Source organism: Perca flavescens, chromosome 21, assembly GCF_004354835.1.
Source record: "Perca flavescens isolate YP-PL-M2 chromosome 21, PFLA_1.0, whole genome shotgun sequence".
Classification (NCBI taxonomy): domain Eukaryota; kingdom Metazoa; phylum Chordata; class Actinopteri; order Perciformes; family Percidae; genus Perca; species Perca flavescens.
Window position 1 is genome coordinate 26,965,568 of NC_041351.1, and position 20,420 is coordinate 26,985,987.

The 20,420-nt window shown below is 41.6% G+C and overlaps 1 protein-coding gene across 1 annotated transcript in view; it reads right to left on the reverse strand.

The window, feature by feature from the left end:
• Positions 1 to 20,420, reverse strand: part of ca10a (carbonic anhydrase Xa) — a 268,931-nt gene that overhangs the window by 226,090 nt on the left and 22,421 nt on the right. Inside the window, exon 2 of the mRNA XM_028567863.1 lies at positions 10,653 to 10,727. Coding sequence (XP_028423664.1) covers positions 10,653 to 10,727 — 75 coding nt within the window. The remainder of the gene's footprint in view (positions 1 to 10,652; positions 10,728 to 20,420) is intronic.

Sequence of the window (20,420 nt, forward strand, 5' to 3'; positions counted from 1 at the left end):
ACATTAGCATACACTAGCAGCTAGCACAGGCTATTCTTGTTACCTAAAGCTATAGCGCGTAGTTTCTGCCGCCCCCATGAGGAATTCTAATAACAAAAAAACTGCTGATGTACAAGCCTTCCGTGATACCCTCCCCACCCTCCCCCAAGATATAAGTCAAGGTTAATGACAGCACTGGATTTATTTGTCAGCGCCCTTCGGCTGAGCAGCATGTATTACTAATGTATCATCAAAACAGTTCTCAAGTCTAATTACTTTGAATTATGTAGGAGCTTTAATTTGCTTGAAATGAGCCTAATTATTGGATATGTAACAATGACTAACACAATCACTCATCCTGACTATTTCCACACATACAGTACACTATGTGTGTGTGTGGAAGCCAGAGGAACTTCCCTGCTGTTACAGCATTAGCTCCATAAAAGCATCCTTGTGTCCACAAAACACCACTGCTGCAAACTCTGCAGTGATGCCCCGTAAACATCTCTCCCAACTGGCAGACTAGCAGCAGGAGGATGACCGCACAGAGGTACCCGAACCGTAAGTTCTGTTGGCTTACCACAAGGTCAACCATGGGTCCACAGGTGAGATTGCGGCGATCTCGGGTGCGCAACAGAAGCGTACCGAGACCGGCTTGATGAGGTGGTCGCGGTACGCTTTCAATCGAACTCTCGAGCGGTTTGGATGTGGTGATCCGTGATCGTGAACGTGATCCGACCTCGAACCGCACCAACTATGTACTCCAGAGTCTGAGCTAGTGTCTCCTGTAGTCAGGTGTGCTTCGCAATCTGCAATGCGGCAGAACACGCAAACTATAGCGGCTTGCAATGTTTCTCTCACAGAAACAGACATTGGTCAAGCTCGCTGTCTTGTCTCCGCTCAAGTTGGAGACAAACGTCGGTGGAGCAGAGCCAAGGCTCGGTGCGCGAGCAGACGTAGTAACATCGTTCTCATAGGGCTCGGCAATAATTCAATATAATTTATCATCTTCCAATGGAATCCTGTCGTGAAGATACCATATATCTAGATAATCGTGATATACAATTACATTTGATAATAGCATCTGCATGCATGTAAACATAGTCAATATCTAGCCATAATTTTTATTTTATTTTTTCTCTATAATTTCACTTGAAACTGTTTACCACGTTATTGATGATTATTTATCCAAAATCTCATTGTAAAAAATATTTTGAGAAAGCACCCATTGTCAACCCTACAATGGCGTCTCAATATCGACATCAATGTATTTGGTCAAGAATATTGTGATATCTGATTTTCTCCATATCGCCCAGCCCTATGCTCTCGGAACAATGTCTGATTATTATGGCTGCCACCTCTTAGTCGACTAATCGGTCGTTTTGGTCTTAGTCGACTAAGATTTCTTTAGTCGATTAGTATTTTTTTATGCTTATTCATGCTTAATTACTCATTTCCAAGATTTAAAGTGGTGCTTTTGCAGGATTAATTGTGGAGAAACTCAGTTTTACAGATGGTTAATTAACTACATTTATATTGTGCTTTTCTAGTCTTAACCACGTCTCAAAGCACACAGCTCTGTCAATTAAATCAACTAATCAATTAGTCGACAAAATTGTATAAGTGTTAGTCGACTAAGAATTTCTTTAGTTGAGGACAGCCCAACTGATTATCTAAATGAAATGAGCTGGTTTGACCATGGAGAAGTTAGAAATTTGCACTAGTCCAGAACACAGGAACTTAGTCCTGTATTTACTCTCTTACTCCCGCCCTAGACATATCCGACCAATAAGAGGAGGGTACATTCTTACATGGTTTGTAATGACGGATTTTGGTAAGCTTGGATTTTTCTCTGTGAACCAAGGGGAAATAGCTCCAAATTTAAAAACTCATCAACTGATTTGGACCAAAGCAAACAAACTATAGGTGTGAAAACGCCTTTAAAAACCCATTGTTGATACTGTTTATAGTCCTCGTTTTTGTCAGTGAATAGCCATTCCATGCACACGTTACTTTATGTAATTAAATCTCTATAAAGTTGTTTTCATTATATGGTGGCGGAATCTCGCATTATTGTTTGTAAATGTATCTAATTGATATCAGCCTCACTGTTTACTGTTCACTCACCTTCATGTGTGTCAGAGCTGTACGTGTGTACATTTCTGCTAATGCTACATTACCTAATGCTGCTTGTTCACATTAAAAGCATTCAACTGGTGAGCTGGTGAGACTATCATGGAGGGGGGGGGGGTCTGTTATTGTGAAGCAGTCATAGAAAACACAATGTATTGGTCTCCAAGGTTATTGCTGACAACCAGCATTCATCACAAATGTGCTCACAGAACAAGACATATGTCATTTCGGTCAAATCTGGATTGGACTTGGACTCGAGGCATCAGTATTTCTAAGATCCTGGCTACAGCCTTGGAATGCAAAGAGAAATACTTAAATGGAAATCTAATGGAGATCTAATAAGACTTCCATGCAAATCAAAGGAGCATCAGGGTTCAAGGCTAAGGTTTTTTTTCACTTGTCTAGCCAGGCAAGTAAAACCGAAATCTACTTGCCTGAAGTCAATTGTCAAAAAGCGTCAGAAATGTAAACTAAAACGTCAAACGTTGAAAGCATCAAAAGTGTAAAAAAAACGGCAAAAGCATCAAGTGCCAACGGCACATTCAAATCAAATGATTATGACGCGATGATGCCCGAACGGGCAAGTAGGTTGTAGGGCTGCATGATATGAGGAAAACATGCGATACGCGATAACGTTGTTGAATATCGCAATAACAATATTACTTGCGATAAATTAACAGATATTAAAATGTACTCAGTTCTGCCATTCTGTTGCTTTCAGTATTCTTCTAAAATACAACAAATTGCTTGTTGAATTTAAAACGAATAAAAGGAAATCATTTCCAACATTCTTTCATTGAACAAATTGAACATTGAATTGATAATAACAGGCACCGCTAAAAAAGAATGACAGTTACACTTTAAAGTGTAGTTGTCTATTGATATTTTCTTTCAACTGACACAAAAAAGTAGTGTCTATTGCGATATGTCGCAACCTTTCACGATATGTATATTGCGCCAGTTGATATTGCGATGATGATAAAAAAAACGATATATTGTGCAGCCCTAGTAGGTTGCTATATTTACTTGCCCGACGTGGCATTTTACTTGCCTCGGGCCATCGGGCAACCCTTATTGTTGAAACCTGCAGGGTATAAGAGATGAGAGAGACTTTATTGCCATCCATCTGTATACAGTGCAGTGCAGAGAGGAACTAAATTGTGTTTTTCCTGGTCCAAACTAAAAGAGTATACGAGTATATAAAAGGGTATAAAATCACATTACCCAGCAGCCCTTTTCCCTTAAATTGACAGCATCAACAGCCCTCCCTGGTACACTCTCATCTAAATACAATCAGAACCCGCTTCTCCCATTCTACATCGCTACGTCGCCAAACAATCATAAATGTGACAATATCAATTCTTTAAGAAAGTCGCATGCACACAGCCCTCTGTAGTCAGAGGCCTTCCGTCTGTCAATCAATCTTTCTATCTCGCCCATGCTTATCTCTGATCACATGAAGCCGCTGCTACACATCCAGACAGCAAGAAACACAGAGTCAATCATGACTCCATACCATAAATACCACAGCATTCAGACGGCTCCTAAAACATCTTTTCTTACTCTGACAAAGAAATACCCAGATCAACTTTACTGACTTTTTTGCCAAACATACCCCATTTTAATAAGGTCTTTAGCAATGTAAGGGATTCATAATTACAGAAAGATGTTAAAGGGTTTCTGCAGGTTTCGACAGTGTTTGGAAGGATACTTTGAAAACTTATTCCGTTACAGAATATATGCCCACATATGTAATTTGTAACGTATTCCGTTACGTTACTCAATCTGAGTAACGTATTCTGAATAGTTGGATTACTTCCACATTGAATTGCGTTTTATAAGTGTAGGAATGCGGCCATCACATACAGCTTACTAAACAGGCCTATTATGGTGTGTTCTTTTATTCCAACTGGCTGTATGTGTACCTAAACAAGCAGAAAGATTATCGTATTGGTAGTCCCGAACTGCATACTACAAAAATCTAATCGCAGTCTTGCTACCACAAGCTCATTTTTGCTAACATTAGCTAGCATGTCAAACGGATATATATATATATATATATAGGTTGCACGATATTGACAAAATGTGATATTGCGATATTGTTTATGAACATTGCGATATAGTCAGTCTTTCAACAGCTCTGGAGCTAGTAAATCAGCACGTAGGAGAATGTAAAGTCGCACGTCAACGTTAAAATAGCAAGGTGACCAGTAAACTACAGCAGACGACTACCCTTGGCTAATTAAAACAAATATAACTTACTTTAAGATGCTTCTTCAGGTTGGAGGTGGAGTAATTTGGATGCTGAAGGGAGGTTGGTTGCAGAGGCTGCACGGCAGTTATATTTCATTCTCCCTGTTCTTTCTTTAATGTGAAATGCTGTTTGAATTTCCAAGATAGAAATGTGTTCCTGCCCTGGCTCTGTCATGCCGGTTCCGACTCCATTGTGACTAGCCAATTTTTTCGATTTCATATTGTGGCTTCTGGGAAATGCATAGAGTTGCCTTAATTTATTCAGAGTGAATAAACTTGTGAAACAGAGAAGTATCGTCATGTAATCCATTGATTTCAACAATGTAACTGTATTCTAAATACCAACTATTTAAATTGTAACTGTAACAGAATACAGGTACTCATAATTTGTATTCTGAATATGTAACGCCGTTACATGTATTCCGTTACTCCCCAACACTGGGTTTTGACAAGTCAAATTTAAGTCTTTTTAGGACCTTTATGATTGAAATCTAAGACCTATATCGCGACATTAAAGGTGCCGTCGGTAGGATTGTGAAGATCCAGGACTTAGTCAAAAGATTTGAACATCAACAACTTCTCAGTCCCTCCCCCTTTGTCGATGCACGCCGCACACACGCTTTGCTTCTCTCATCTCACGGACCAGCAGTTCCCATTTTTGCAAATCATACATAACATTTTCCATGAATCAAAATGATATAGTTAAGTATAGCCTACTTCTGTCACATGGCTGTCATTAAATACAGACTGACCTGTACCAAGTCATGATAATCTGTAATCAAACTAATCATTTTATCTAACCAATTGACATGCTCAAACAAAGAAGGAAAATTATTGAGGATATGACGCTTTATCTGCACGTTTGTGTTTCTGTGCATTAGGGATGGACCGATTATCGACCCGGCCGATTATCGGGCCGTTTTTTTGGCAGTTGGCAGATTATCTGTATCTGCGTTCTATTTGCCTGATAACTGATACAGTTAATAATTAAAAAGTGTTCTACTATGGCTCGGCTACAGCTCTGTCCCTCTGCTTCCTTTTCACTCACCACTGAGTCTGAAAAAGAAGTATGACGTTTTAAATTGGAACAGATGAAAACGGTATAACTACTTATTTTGCGCAAACACGTCAGCTCTCAATTGTGCGTAAGAGTGCTCTTGAGTGCGAGTAGATTGTGTTCTTACCTAAGAACAAATCCTAAATAAGAAAACCTTTGTGAAAATCTTTGTGAAAACTGCGTAAATGGGGTTTGAGAACAAATTTGTTTGGTGAATGGGGCACAATAATAATAATATCAATAATAGTAATAACAATAATAGATCAAATTGGTAGTGCTGTTACATTCAATATCTGCAGCATTACAAATGGCAGCTTATTATCTGCTTTTCGGTCCTATTTTTGGTCCTTTGACATTATAATTGGTTTAAATAGACTTTTACAACACAGCAAGCACTCAAGTTGAAAGTTGCACTGCGACGTTAATTAAAGTTCAGCCGACTTATGAAACCGTGCACCAGACACAGACTAATGGGTGCATAAATGAAATGAATCACACGTGTCCTGCACGCATTAATTACAGTGAAGCAAGCGGCCCAGCGCTGGAAGAAATTATTCGGCCAGACATGTATGCACGAAAGAAAGAAAGAAAGAAAGAAAGAACAACAGTGAGTGAAAGTGATGGCGAGGAGGTGACAGCAAAGGGAGAATGGTGGTGCAGCACTTAGAGTTTAATCTGACCTTTAACCAAATTTAGAGCTAATTGAGAGAGCTCCGAAAGGATAAGCGGTATTCCAAAGGTCTGCCAGCGACACAGGGACTGCGTTTGCTTTGCTAACCTTTGGGTGAAAACGTCGTAAGAAGCAGGTTTTGACTTCTGCCGAGAGACGTTTCAGGGAAGAGAAGTGAGCCGTTAACACATGGAAACAAGTGGAGAGGGCTCAGAGCTCTGATAGCACTACTGGAAGAAGTATTCAGATCCTTTACTTAGGTAAAAGTACTAATATCACACTGTTAAAAATACTCCGTTACAAGTAAAAGTCCTGCATTGAAAATGTTACTCAAGTAAAAGTATGTTAAGTATGATCAGGAAAATGTAGTTAAAGTATTAAAAGTAAACACAAATCCTCCCGTTTTCGAAAGTGGAAAGGATCCAAAGAGTTGTGTGTTTAATGGTCTGATCATTTCAGCTGGACTTGTAGAGTAGAAGTAGAAAGTGGGGGCGCCTGGGTAGCACACCTGGCAGAGCGTGCGCCCATACACTCATACTGCTCACTCCTCGACGCAGCGGCCGCGGGATCGATTCCGACCTGCAGCCCTTTGCTGCCTGTCATTCCCCCTCTCGCTCCCCTTTCATGTTTAAAGCTTCCCTGTCAAAATAAAGGCCCAAAATGCCAAAAGAAATACAAAAATATTAAAAAGAAGTAGGAAGTGGCATGAAAAGAACACTTGTACTAAAGTACAGTATGGAGTAAATGTACTTAGTTACATTCCACCACTGCACTACCGTACCAGAGCACTAAAGTCGTATTATTGCTTTTCCCAGCAAGGGCTTTAATATTATTCACATTTCAGTTTCTACAATATAATTTCAGCTGCCAATCAAATACTTACAACTTTAGTTAAGAACCCTATAACTGTCAGATGAGGAAGTATTCAAACGCTAGATCCGACAGCACTGATCATTTCTATAAAAAGATGAAACAGATGAAGTGCAGATGAGGAAACTGTCACTTTCCAAGTAGAGTACAATGAGAACATTATTTCTCACTGCGTCATTAAATTGGGCTTAATTTGCAGTGAAAAAACCTTCCGTTCTCTGTTAAATCAAATCCTGCCGGGTTGCAGAACACGGTTCGGTGGAGTCGGTGATGCTCTGCCCGGCCACAGGAGGATCGTGAGTAGCGTTTTACTGCTCAGCGGTTGTACGGCGGTTAGTAAAGCAAGTGCGGCGCGGAGAAGTGCTCCGAGAGACGGCGGAGATATAACCGGGGCAGCAAACCGCCCGGGCGGTTGGTGCCAGAGGGAAGGACAAACAGGCACTTATTTAGGAATGCCTGGACATGCTGGGAAAGCCTTAGTGTTTGCTTTTGGGAAAACAGATGCCTTTATTGGCTGCGTACACACCACAATACCACGTTACCACACTGTGATAATTTGCCTAACTCGGCCTACACCACGATATGTCACCTTTAACCTCAAAGTCCTGATTTTATATGTCAAGATGCACTTAGAAAACGTTCATGTCAAAATGAATGTTTCCACCCTAATTCACAAAGTTGAGTGTAACCCAGTGGAAACTACAAGGCTATGGATGAATATCCAAGCTATGGCTCTACTGGCTCCACAAGCACTAGGGCTGTATACAACTCAATGTTTTTGTCAGATTTGAGTGATTTACAAGACAATATATGTACAATATATATTTTTCATGATCTATAGCCATCAGGGTTTGTCCTGACTCAGAATGGGCATTTGGGGGACGACTACACACAACAGTAGGCTAAGCACAATTCTGTGTCTTGATTCTGAGTCTGTGTTACCTTATTATGACAGAAATCTGAAGAAGAAGAAGTCATTTCTGCCAATTTGATAAACAAAAATGTCTAATATGCTTGCATAAATGAAACCCCAATCAACAAAACTCCAAAAAAACCGTTTTTTATAATAACCGTAAAAATCACCGGGACAGTCTGACACAGGCTGACTCTGGACGGTAAAACTTTGGCGCGCCTATTCAAGTTTATGTTCTGCTTGTTCAACGGTTGGTGAATTCCTATTAAAACACATTCGGAGAGGATTTGAATTGCTATTTTTGTCTTTCAATTCTTGTAATTTTGGCGCTGGTGAATTTCCTTTGGGTCTGGCTAAAACCTCTTTTTTGGAGAGGGGCGGGGGGGGCAAAAACTCCTCTATGCTGGAGAAACCCTGGCCATAAAAGAAGCATGTGTCCTGTCCTACTGACTGAGGAGCAGCAGCATTTGTGCAATTTTGAACATTGGAATCCACAAAACTTAACTCTGACCTTTACATCTCATCATCCTGCTACGTCCTGCTATGCTCTGCTGAGCCCCGCTTCGCCCTGCTACATCCTTCTACATCCTGCTACGCTCTGCTGTGCCCTGCTACATCCTTCTACATCCTGCTACGCTCTGCTACGTCCTGCTACGTCCTGCTACGTCCTGTTACGTCCTGCTACGTCCTGCTACGTCCTGCTACGTCCTGCTATGCTCTTCTGTGCCCTGCTACATCCTGCTATGTCCTGCTACATCCTGCTACACTCTGCTGTGCCCTGCTACGTCCTTCTACATCCTGCTACGCTCTGCTACGTCCTGCTACGTCCTGTTACGTCCTGCTACGTCCTGCTACGTCCTGCTATGCTCTTCTGTGCCCTGCTACATCCTGCTATGTCCTGCTACATCCTGCTACACTCTGCTGTGCCCTGCTACGTCCTGCTATGCTCTGCTGTGCCCCGCTACGCCCTGCTACGTCCTGCTACATCCTGCTATGCTCTGCTGTGCCTTGCTACATCCTGCTACGTCTTGCTACATCCTGCTACGTCCTGCTACATCCTGCTACGCTCTGCTGTGCCCTGCTACGTCCTGCTACATCCTGCTATGCTCTGCTACGTCCTGCTACGTCCTGCTACGTCCTGTTACGTCCTGCTACGTCCTGCTACGTCCTGCTATGCTCTTCTGTGCCCTGCTACATCCTGCTATGTCCTGCTACATCCTGCTACACTCTGCTGTGCCCTGCTACGTCCTTCTACATCCTGCTACGCTCTGCTACGTCCTGCTACGTCCTGTTACATCCTGTTACGTCCTGCTACGTCCTGCTACGTCCTGCTATGCTCTTCTGTGCCCTGCTACATCCTGCTATGTCCTGCTACATCCTGCTACACTCTGCTGTGCCCTGCTACGTCCTGCTATGCTCTGCTGTGCCCCGCTACGCCCTGCTACGTCCTGCTACATCCTGCTATGCTCTGCTGTGCCTTGCTACATCCTGCTACGTCTTGCTACATCCTGCTACGTCCTGCTACATCCTGCTACGCTCTGCTGTGCCCTGCTACGTCCTGCTACATCCTGCTATGCTCTGCTGTGCCCTGCTACATCCTGCTACGTCCTGCTACATCCTGCTACGTCCTGCTACACTCTGCTGTGCCCTGCTACGTCCTGCTATGCTCTGCTGTGCCCTGCTACATCCTGCTATGCTCTGCTATGCCCTGCTACGTCCTGCTACGTCCTGCTACATCCTGCTATGCTCTGCTATGCCCTGCTACGCTCTGCTGTGCCCTGCTACGTCCTGCTACGTCCTGCTACATCCTGCTATGCTCTGCTATGCCCTGCTACGCTCTGCTGTGCCCTGCTACGTCCTGCTACATCCTGCTATGCCCTGCTACGTCCTGCTACGTCCTGCTACACTCTGCTGTGCCTTGCTACGTCCTGTAACACCCTGCAGTGCCCTGCTATGCCATGAACTACTACAACTATTATTTCTAGTCACTGATCCATTATCTTTACTGTGACTATTATTGCCACTGTTCATCACACCCCCAACCGGCACTGTCAGACACCACCTACCAAGAGCCTGGGTCTGTCCCAGGTTTCTCCCTAAAAGGAAGTTTTTCCTCGCCACTGTCGCACTGAATGCTTGCTCTTGGGGGAATTACTGGAATTGTTGGGTCTTTATAAATTATAGAGTGTGTTCTAGACCTACTCTATCTGTAAAGTGTCTTGAGATAACTCTTGTTATGATTCGATACTATCAATAAAATTGAATTGAATCAAAAGAAAGTCCCTTCCTCACCTTTAACCTCAAAGTTCATCTTGATTCTCCCAGCTAAATGTCTTCCGTTTGAATTTTGCTAAATTGTTCTGTGTCCGTATGCACACACTGGGTCCTGAACTGGCATAGACACACTCATACACCCGCCCACCTGCAGGCTTTATCAAAAAGCACCTCGGCTCAGCAGAAAAACACAATCTCGCAAAAAAAAAAATAATTGGCCTGACACGCAGATACACAGCAAGATGGAAGGCACAGTGAGCTGCCGTCACTCAATCAATGGAAAAGCGTCACCTGTGCGGGGAAGGGCGGAGAGCTCTCGTCAGAATGGGAAAGTAAAAACTATTGCCAGTGGCAAGGTGGCGCGACGTTATCTTAAATATGTAACAAGCTCCAACGTCAGGATCAGGCACACAGTGTGGTTAAAGTGTCTGCGGGGGGAAATATGTATTCTGGGTGAAAGTGCCATGCATCAAAGTGCTGCAGACTTGTTTTTGGAGGCTTACCTGGAACAAAGCTGCCCTGCACCACCTCCTTGTACGCCCACCATCCTTCGTGAATTTTCGGTGGATTGGGTTGTGCTGTTGGGGTGGGGGAGAGGGGGAGAAAAAACACAGGGAACAGGGACATTAATTACTTGGATCTGAAATTCAGACAAGAGGCAAAAACGCTGCCCTGCCGTGTTCGGGCGGGTTTTTTTTTTATTTTTAATCGCACTCGTTATTTCCAGACGCCACGCTAACCTACTCACAGCAGAAGGCCTCGGCCAATAGAGTCTCCGGAGACGGCTTCGGAGCAAAGCACGCCTCCGATTGGATCTCAACCACTTGTTTTCATCCAACTGCACATACTCTTACATACACACACACGCACACACACACAGGTCTGAAAGGGCTGAACAATTTGGGGTAAACATAATTGCGATGTTTCTGCCAGATATTGCGATTACAATCCGATTTGCTAATTATTTTTTAAAAGTTTAGCTATATAAATATTCCCTGTGTAACAGATAAAACATGTCATGGAGCATTATAACATGAGAGACCATCAAAACAACTCTATATTCTTATGCAGGGATGAGAACATAGATATGAACAGGCAGCATGGAATAAGCATGGAACATTGAGAAGTCAAACACAGAACATTTATCACAAAAGCTAAAGTTATAATAATAACTAGAACTGCAAGCAGTTATGACGGGGTCCAAGCCTCCTTGGTGCGAGTCGCCCCTGACGAGGGGGGAGCATGCAAAAGCGGAAACCCAAAGGTGGGGAGGCAAACTTTGTAGTTTTCGGCAGTTTTCCAGCATGCTAAGCCCCTCAAAAATGCGAGTGACGAGTCGAAAAATAATAATAATCTGTAAAAAAACAATAGGTTCCTCGCACTTTGTGCTCAGGCCCTAATAAAAAATACCAGTACTTTCCTGTAAACTGAAATGTGTGATCTGCCTCAGTTCAATAGCAGCATCTACATATTACACCTTCTACCGTCATGTTAAATAAAGTTATACAAAATAAATGAAACATCCACTGAAAATAGGTGATCGAATTAACATTTTTTCCAGCATTTACCTTATGAAAAAACAGTAAATATAATAATAAAAAGAGGAATAAAAAATGTTAAACCAAATGTTAACACCAAACATTTAACTAAATATTCACATTTAATTGATCACCTTCACGATTAGCTAATCGCATTCTTTCAAATTGAAAACGATTCATCGCTCAGCCTTAATAAAACAGTTTACATATTCTGTAGTTCAACTCATGATACTATGCTGCACATGAATATTCATATGGCCTGAAGCTGTTTATCAAGCTTTGCCATATAGTTGTCTAAAAACTACTAAAACACATCAGTGAGCCACACAGTTGCACCGGCTGACATGTTCCTTCATCACCACGACACACACACACACACACACACACACACACACACACACATCCCTCCCTTGTGATGTGATGACTCCCGAGGCATTAGTATGGAAATGCATTCTGTCATGTTGTGCGAGCTGTGGAAGGAAGGCCCAGATGAGAGCAGGGTGCTACAGTATAATTGAGGTGACTGAGTAAAGGTCTCGGTTCAGAGAAAAGAGTTGTGACCGAGAATTACCCGCCGAGCCTTTGGGATATTGCTTTTTACACCTCAACCTTTTTTTCCTTTGCTGTTCATTACCCGAACGTGCGGCGCAGGGCTTAATCGAGGGTCTGGAGGTCGCCCCGCTCGCTTGTCTTTAATGGAAGTTGAGGTGGCCCGAACAACTCTCCTCCCTCTCGGATCCCCATCCAAGTGGCCAAGTGCATATCGGAGGGGTGGGCCGGCTGGACGTGGTCCAAGAAAAGGTTATTTTCTGGGAGGAAAATCTCTGCTGCACCAGTTAAAAAACAAAAAAAGGAGGGGAAACAGCAGTTGGCCTCCCGGGAACAAAAAAAAATTGTTTGATTGTTTGTCAAATTGTTTCTCAACATGATGAATCGTTTCTCCCAATTTTTGATGGTAAATGAACTTGAAGTGGGCCTAAATCAGTGCATTGGCCAACCAAGCAGCAGCAGCAGTGAGTGGGACTTTCCAACCCATTAGAGGGAGGCTGGCCCCCTGCCCAGCACTGAACCCTGACCAAACTGCAGCACAACATCATTTATTAAGTTTGTATATAGAGTCAATTTAAAAAAAAAAAAAATGGAAGGCAGCACTGCCATTACAGCTCCTTTCCAAATAATTTTTTTGCCTCTTTTGAATGAAAGAAAAGAATTAGTTTGATTAAAGAAGATTGATTACATGTTAAAATTCGCACTTTGGACACCATGGCACTCTCAATTTTATTGTGATGCTTTAGTGTGGTTATCATAACGAGGGATGATGGAGCCTTTATCCCTCCGTGGCAAGATTATTAATAGTAGGGATGTCCCGATTGGCTTTTTTGTCGCCCCGATCTGATCAGATCTTTAAAAGGTTGAATATCTGATAAGCTTCTTTAAATGTGTGTAGTTTGTTGAGCATACCACAATATTAGTAGCATAGGTAGCTCGGTGGTCTCGGTGGTTCAGGTAACTTCATATATGTGGTGGAGCTTGCTGACCAGACCAGCAGATCAACTCTTTTTGAGGTTTTTTGTAGTCTTTTTTTATTTTATTTTTTTTAGGGCTGCACGATATGAGGAAAAATATGCAATAATGTTGTTGAATATCGCAATAACCATATTACTAGCGATAAATAAATAAATTCTTCTCAGTTCTGCATTTCTGCTGCTTTCAGTATTCAGTTGCGACTCTAGAGTCCTAGTGAGAGAACCAAAGAGTCTCCCCTGTTCTTTCTGACCATGGTGGGAAATCTGCAGCTGGAGAAGTTAACGCTCTCCTTGATTTCATGTTGTTTATGGAGAAGGAGAACCAGGAAAGGAGTAGGGGGAAATGCAACGCTACCAAGCCACGGCCGAGCATTCTCTGTCGCCGCGACGTGTAGTTACATTTTTCGAGAGGTGCACGTCGCTCGGCCATCGCTTGGTAGCTTTGCATTTCCCCCTACTCCTTTCCTGGTTCTCCTTCTCCATAAACAACGTGAAATCAGTTGCTCTACCACACACTCCCCACACACACACACACACACACATGCCGGCCCTGCTATTCTGGAGCCCTGCCTCTCAGTTTGCCAATGATTATCTTAACTGCACTTTTTTTTCATTACTCCAGGGACGAAATAAATCCATGTCATAGCCATTTTAGGTTTTATGTCAAGTACTTCAGTAAAAATAGAGATTCTCCAAAGTTCAGTTAAAAAATCTTTAGAACCATATGCAAATGAATCGTTAGATTAATCGACAAATCGATAATTGTTAAAAAAAGATAATTGTTAGGGACAGCCCTAGTCATAACAAAAATCTCGAACAATGCTAACTTAGCATTAGAAGTGTTATAATATAGCTAATGACACTTAACGACAACAGCCATGAGCATTCAAAAAGAAGGATACCATGGAACCAGCACTGGAATTATTAAGTGGCTTACTGAGTCTTTAGAAAATGTTTATTGTATTCAGATATACAATTGAAAACAAATTAAATTACTAATGAATGTGATGTTTTATTTAGCAGAATTACATTATGTTGTTCTATCCTATCCAATACCCGCCCCGGGACTATTGGTCCCCCCTGTACCCCCCACTTAAAAAATCCTACAATCTCCCCTGGGTGGTAGTGTGTGCAAGAGAGCCCTTGGGATTCTAGCTACTGCAAGTAATAACATAAAGGAGCTTTGGAGGCCGGTGGACTTGATCCTCTTACGAGCTACTGACAACTGTACACATTCAGTTCTCCCACTACAATGGAGCCTATTACAGCACAGCAGCTGTCCCCGACAACAAAACCAATAAAACACCCTTTTTGGATTAATATGCCCACTCTCCCTGTTATTTTAGTCTAATTAGAGTGAACGTGAAACAATTCTATCACAATCACTTTTAGACAAATTGCTGCGGAGATATTACAATGACGAATTCTGTGGGGTAAATTGAACCTTTCACGATCCCCGTGGGAAAACCCGAGCTTTTGCAGCAGCCGAAGAGCAGCACTAATTACAACAAAATATATTATGAGGGATATGAAATTGAAAATGTGAAAATATATCAATTACCCATTTTATGAAAGACAAAGCAAAATAGGAAAGAAAATGAATGCAATTTACAGTGTGACCAATAAAAAACAGTCATTCTTGGTCAAGATGTGATCTAAAGCTACAGAGTCTGGAATGTGCCAGAAATTAGACTTTTCAAATGTGTCATAAATAATTCATTTCAATGAATAATATAATAATCAAATATTTCAGATAACTTCCTTAATTTGTCTTTCAATTATGAATTTATAATTAAACATTAATATGAAATCCCAAAATACATTTTAAAGGGCTTATAAATCTTACTTTATGTCACTTAATGAAATGCATCTGCCGTATATATATATATATATATATATATATATATATATATATATATATATAGTCTCTCAACATGGCTTTCATTTATTTAAAGATGGGTAGGCAGTGTGCAACCTAAGGATTAAATAAAGCCCCGCCCCTAGGGCAGAAACACGAGCACTGGTTGGCTACTTGTTTTTAGCATGTGTAGTCATGTGTGGGAGCTGAGCAAGAATTTTATAGCAATAGTTTATGAATCTATCATTTAAATGCCAATTTAGTTACACATCTCTCTCTCTCTCTCTCTCTCTCTCTCTCTCTCTCTCTCTCTCTCTCTCTCTCTCACACATGCATACACACATATGTGTGTGTATATACTGTATATACAGACATATATATACACACACACACATGCATACACACGTGTGTGTATGCATGTGTGTGTGACATACAGACATATACATATATATATACACACATTAATACATACATACATACATACATAGATACATATATTCAATTCAATATCAATTTAATTGAAGATCAACAGGCTATATATAAATCACTCCAGACTATATATAATCCACAGTGGTAGCCAATCACTTCCTGTGGCTCATCAGAAGAGAGTGAGTGAGTGAGAGAAAGAAGCACAAAGCAGAATAACAAGCACCGTCCCATTTCTCACCATGTCTGGCTGTGGCCCCAAAACACACTTCTACTGACATCAGCAGAAAGGAAATGCCTCCGATCTATAAAGGGAAATGCAGACGAGATGCTACAGGACGTGGGATACGGGAAGGGAGGGGGTGGGGGGGGTATGATGGATCGCCATTTTCCATTTTTATTGAGTCCCAGAGCTGTTTGGATAGATGGTCTAGGCACAGTACAATAAAGGTACGGCGTTTAAACTATCAGCTAAGTAGTGTGTGAGGTAGAAGATGAGAGGATGCTGCATACTGATAAGGGATACAAGTATTTCTTATTTTCTTATTATGACCTTTCCTCTGGAAATGGAAGGTAATTAAAACAACTGAGAGTGCAATGTGCTACTAACAGCTACAAGCCAATTCAGGATGAGTCACAGTGGGTCACATGAAGGGTGCAGGCCAGAGGTATGCAAGTCAATTTTGGAAACTTTGAAAGTGCATTAAATAGTCCTTATTGGACTATGAGCAACAGGAACGCCAAGTCACCTCCTTGTGCAGGAGAGATGAGCTGTGTGCGCGAAGCTGCATGGAGTCAGTGAAGAGACAACTGCTGCTGAACACACTTCAGTGCTGCTGGGATGGAATGTGTCCAGGGCTGGGTCCCGAATTCAATACTTTTTAGGCACAGACCGAATTGCCTTTAAAGCATCGAGTATCGAAAAATGCCTCGTCACTTAATACCCAATTTCAATACCTAAGGAGCAAATCTCATCAGCGTCAGTGAGCCAATCAGCACGCAGCATGCTTCTACCAAGACCTAATAATGTCTGTGATTGGCTGTCTAACATTACACGTTGTAGAGACACACAGGAAAAAACTCTACGTTACACAGAGACAGGGCTCACGTAGTGGAGCTGGATCATAAATCCAAAGATTTGCGCCGTAATGTGTAATGTTGTAATTTCTTTTTTGCTTTATAAAATTGGTATCGAAGTCACGGTATCGAAGATTTTTCGAACGATACCCATCCCTAGATGCGTCATTCTCAAAGGGACCTTAGCCCTCGATTCACCAACTTTTATCTTTCTCCGTCCTACATCCCCAGCATTTTTACTTTAGCCTTTTTACTTCACCCTTTATATTTTGTGTCAACTGTTAAAAAAAAGCCTATAATTGACACCAATAATAATGGTGCTTTTTCTCAGTTCATGTTTCTCCCTCCTGCTCTGTGTTGGTGAGTTGTGAGCATGGCTTAGTTGCAGGCTGCATCAGGTGAAGCTCCTTCCCTAATCATCCCCCAGCAGTACTTAAGGATGGCTCTGTGATCCACTTGTTGCCAGATTGTTCAGACCACTAGTGGGGTACAGTTGTAGCTCAGTGTAACGCTTATCAGTTCTTATCAATTTTCTAAGCACAAACGAACATTTGGGAAAAACAGAAAAATGGGTTCAAATTTAGAAACAATCAGTTGCAAGCACCTTTGACCCCAAAGTCTATCAGTTTTTGTTTTTTTTGGTCCATATGCAGTTAATGACCTACATATTCCGCAAAGTAGAGGAAGAGAATACCATTGCAGTATTGAATAATTGGAGCTCAGATGCAATTTTGTAATTTTCTCAATTTCTGATCCTCTGAATAAAAAACAGCTAATTGGAAAAACAGGTTAAAGATCCAATTTTTTAATTTGTCAAAGTGGAAAAAAATGAAAAATTTGATATTTGAATCCATTTTTGTTTTTCCAAATGTCCAATGTGCTTAGAAAATTGAACTGATAAGCGTTCCACTGACCATCCTGCCTGCCTGCCTGCCTGCCTGCCTGCTTCTATCTGGATTCAAGGAAGTTTGCCACATGTTGGAATTGTTTGTTGGACTCTGGAGGACGCCATTACCACATGGTCGACGCCACAAACAAGAGACACCCGCCACTCACTGGATCCCCAGGACACGACACGACATTCATCTTCATTAAATGACTTCAAAGTATTTTTTGTCGCGTCTGCTTTTGGGTCCGACCTCCAGTGCCGTTCCATAACAGACGGGATGCATCCCCCTGCTTAATTGCGCAAAAGCTATTATTATGTTTTAGGAATGCCACTTTTTATTGTTAATAAATTAATGAGGAGGCTTACGTGCTCTGAAGTAACCTGGAAACTGTAATATAAAGATAAGTTTGTCTCAATGCTTGAAACAAATGTTCTTTATGATCCACGAATACAAATAAATATAATTTGGTTTTAAACTTCCCGTGCATATACATGTGTTTGGAGTGTTCTACCAGTACTATGGGCGCTTTCGCACCTATAGTTCAGTGGACTCGTTGAGATTCGGGGGTGAAGTTGCAGCATTGTTGCATTTTTCATTTGATTGGGTTTGCTTTCATTTATCAAACGCACCAAACACTATGAACACGTGTCACGCGATTAAGACGGTCGCTTGTTTATTGGACAGATATATCTGAAATATATATAAATATAAATAAATATATATCTGAAACTCGCCGACACGTCTGCTCTCAAAAATAATGGTGCGACACCACATTTATAACGTCTCAGGTTTCCTGGTTCTGCTTTAATAATTTAATTTAATATTTTAAAGAAGGCAAACGATGAACAGCTGACAGACAGCGAGTGAATGAGAGAGAGAGAGAGACAGTGAGAGAGAGATGATGTCGCACAGACTAATGATGTCACACAGAACACGTAACATCGTCACACATAACATCGTGATATGAAACAAGTGTTGTCTTTTCCTGGTTTTAAAGGCTGCATTACAGTAAAGTGATGTACTTTTCTGAACTTACCAGACTTTTCTAGCTGATGATTATTTATCTAAAATCTAAGTGTGAAGATATTTTGTTACAGCACCAATTGTCAACCCTAGAATATCTCCGCAATATCGACATTGAGGTATTTGGTCAAGAATATGGGGATATCTGATTTTCTCCCTATCGCCCAGCCCTACACACAGACGACCAGCGATGTGTGCTCAGAACAGCTTATGGATCTAAAAGTTATGATTCATCAATTATCAAATCATATAAAAGTCCGTAAATTGTGTGCAAGGTTGAAATCGCAGGCTAGTAAATGCTCTGTTCTTAGTTCACTTCCTGTCACCTGAAGTGAACCGAACTCGAGGTCACTTGGAAGCGAACCAAGACCCCCGTTTTTAAGCGGTATCCCACTGCTCAGACGCCACGCTGAGGACATTCAGAAAACTTCAATGGTCCCCTCAGGGAAATTGTTACGTTGCAGTTGCTCACAGTCAAATTTAAGGCAAAAAATAAGAGTAAAAATGAAAAAAATAAAACTAGTCAATAAGTGTATAAAGTCACAAAGCTAAAGTGCAAGAAATAAAAAGTGAAGTCAAAGTAAAGTAAGAGTAGGTTAAAAAGGATTATACAAATGCTATCGGAGCAGCAGCAGTCAACAAGAGGCTGAAACATGTCTACATGTCTGACTACAATGAGGCACATGTAACTAATAAATTATTACGCCGAGTAATAACTGCACATAATTGTCCAAGAATATTTACATTATAGAGATGTGATATGGAAATGTGTGCTGTGTCAAGTGTGTAACAGTCAGAGGGAGGAGCTCTATAGTTTGATGGCCACAGGCAAGAAACTATAGGAATGTGGCTAACATTAGTTATAGTGAGATGCTTGCTAAAGTTGGTCTAGTGATGAATCAGCGAAATCACATTTTATTTCTCTGATTCACGGCTTTGTCCTAGGCGCTCCCTCTCTTCAGTCACTCTCTAGCTCGCTCCACCGTACGTGCTAGCGGGCACGTACGGTGAGCCTCCGTTAACAGTTAGTAACTGAAATAAAATGGATTCTTTCTTCATTTTATTGTAGCTGACTTTACAAGATGACTTCTCTGTTGGCTGTTGAAACAGATGATGTCCCTCATGTTCTAAAACCAGCCTCTGGAGACTCGGCCAGCCGAGTCACAGCAACACCATCAGCTGGTTTGAGTCGAGCTGAGACGGGCCGGTTCAGACCGCTGAAACTCGACTGTAATGGTACCAGGTCATTGGTTATGATCATCAGGCCTCACTTCACCACAAGCATATAATGTGATCTTATCAATTGCTTAAATGTGAGCCTGTTGAATTGAACACAGAACAATGGTGTAAATGAGAAGTAAATGAGAAAAATTGGTTGCTTCCATTCTAAACTTGAAGACCCTAGTTAAAAACAGGGTTTATTGGTCAGCAGCTACAGTACAGTAAAGGTTTGCCAACTCTGTACATGCCTGGACTCTAAATATAGAAGCTCCAAGACAGGCCGGGCTCAGCAGATGACAATCTGCTCTTCTTGTCACTTCTTCCCAAACTTCCCATTTTTAGACTTTGACTGGGCCGAGTGTCAATGTGTACTTTGTGTTCCTGTCAGCCTGTCACTATGTCAGCCCTCACAGAGACGTATACGGCTGTCTGTACTGTCAGCAGTTCTTGTCAGCTAACTCTAATTAAATGGTAGACGATGAATGGAAACTTTACAAGAACAGATAACAGATACACAAAAGTCTGGGCATGAGCCGATTTGCACTGGGAACTTTTCAAATGTCCTCATTGAGACAAAGCGATGTCTTTAGGCTACATTTACATTGCTCCGTTTTAGGTTAAAAAAACAAATATCTTTTGCTACGTTTGCACCTCTCATTCTCCCCTGCTCTGGCGTTTCAGAGACCTGCCTTGTTTGGTCCGTTTAAAACGC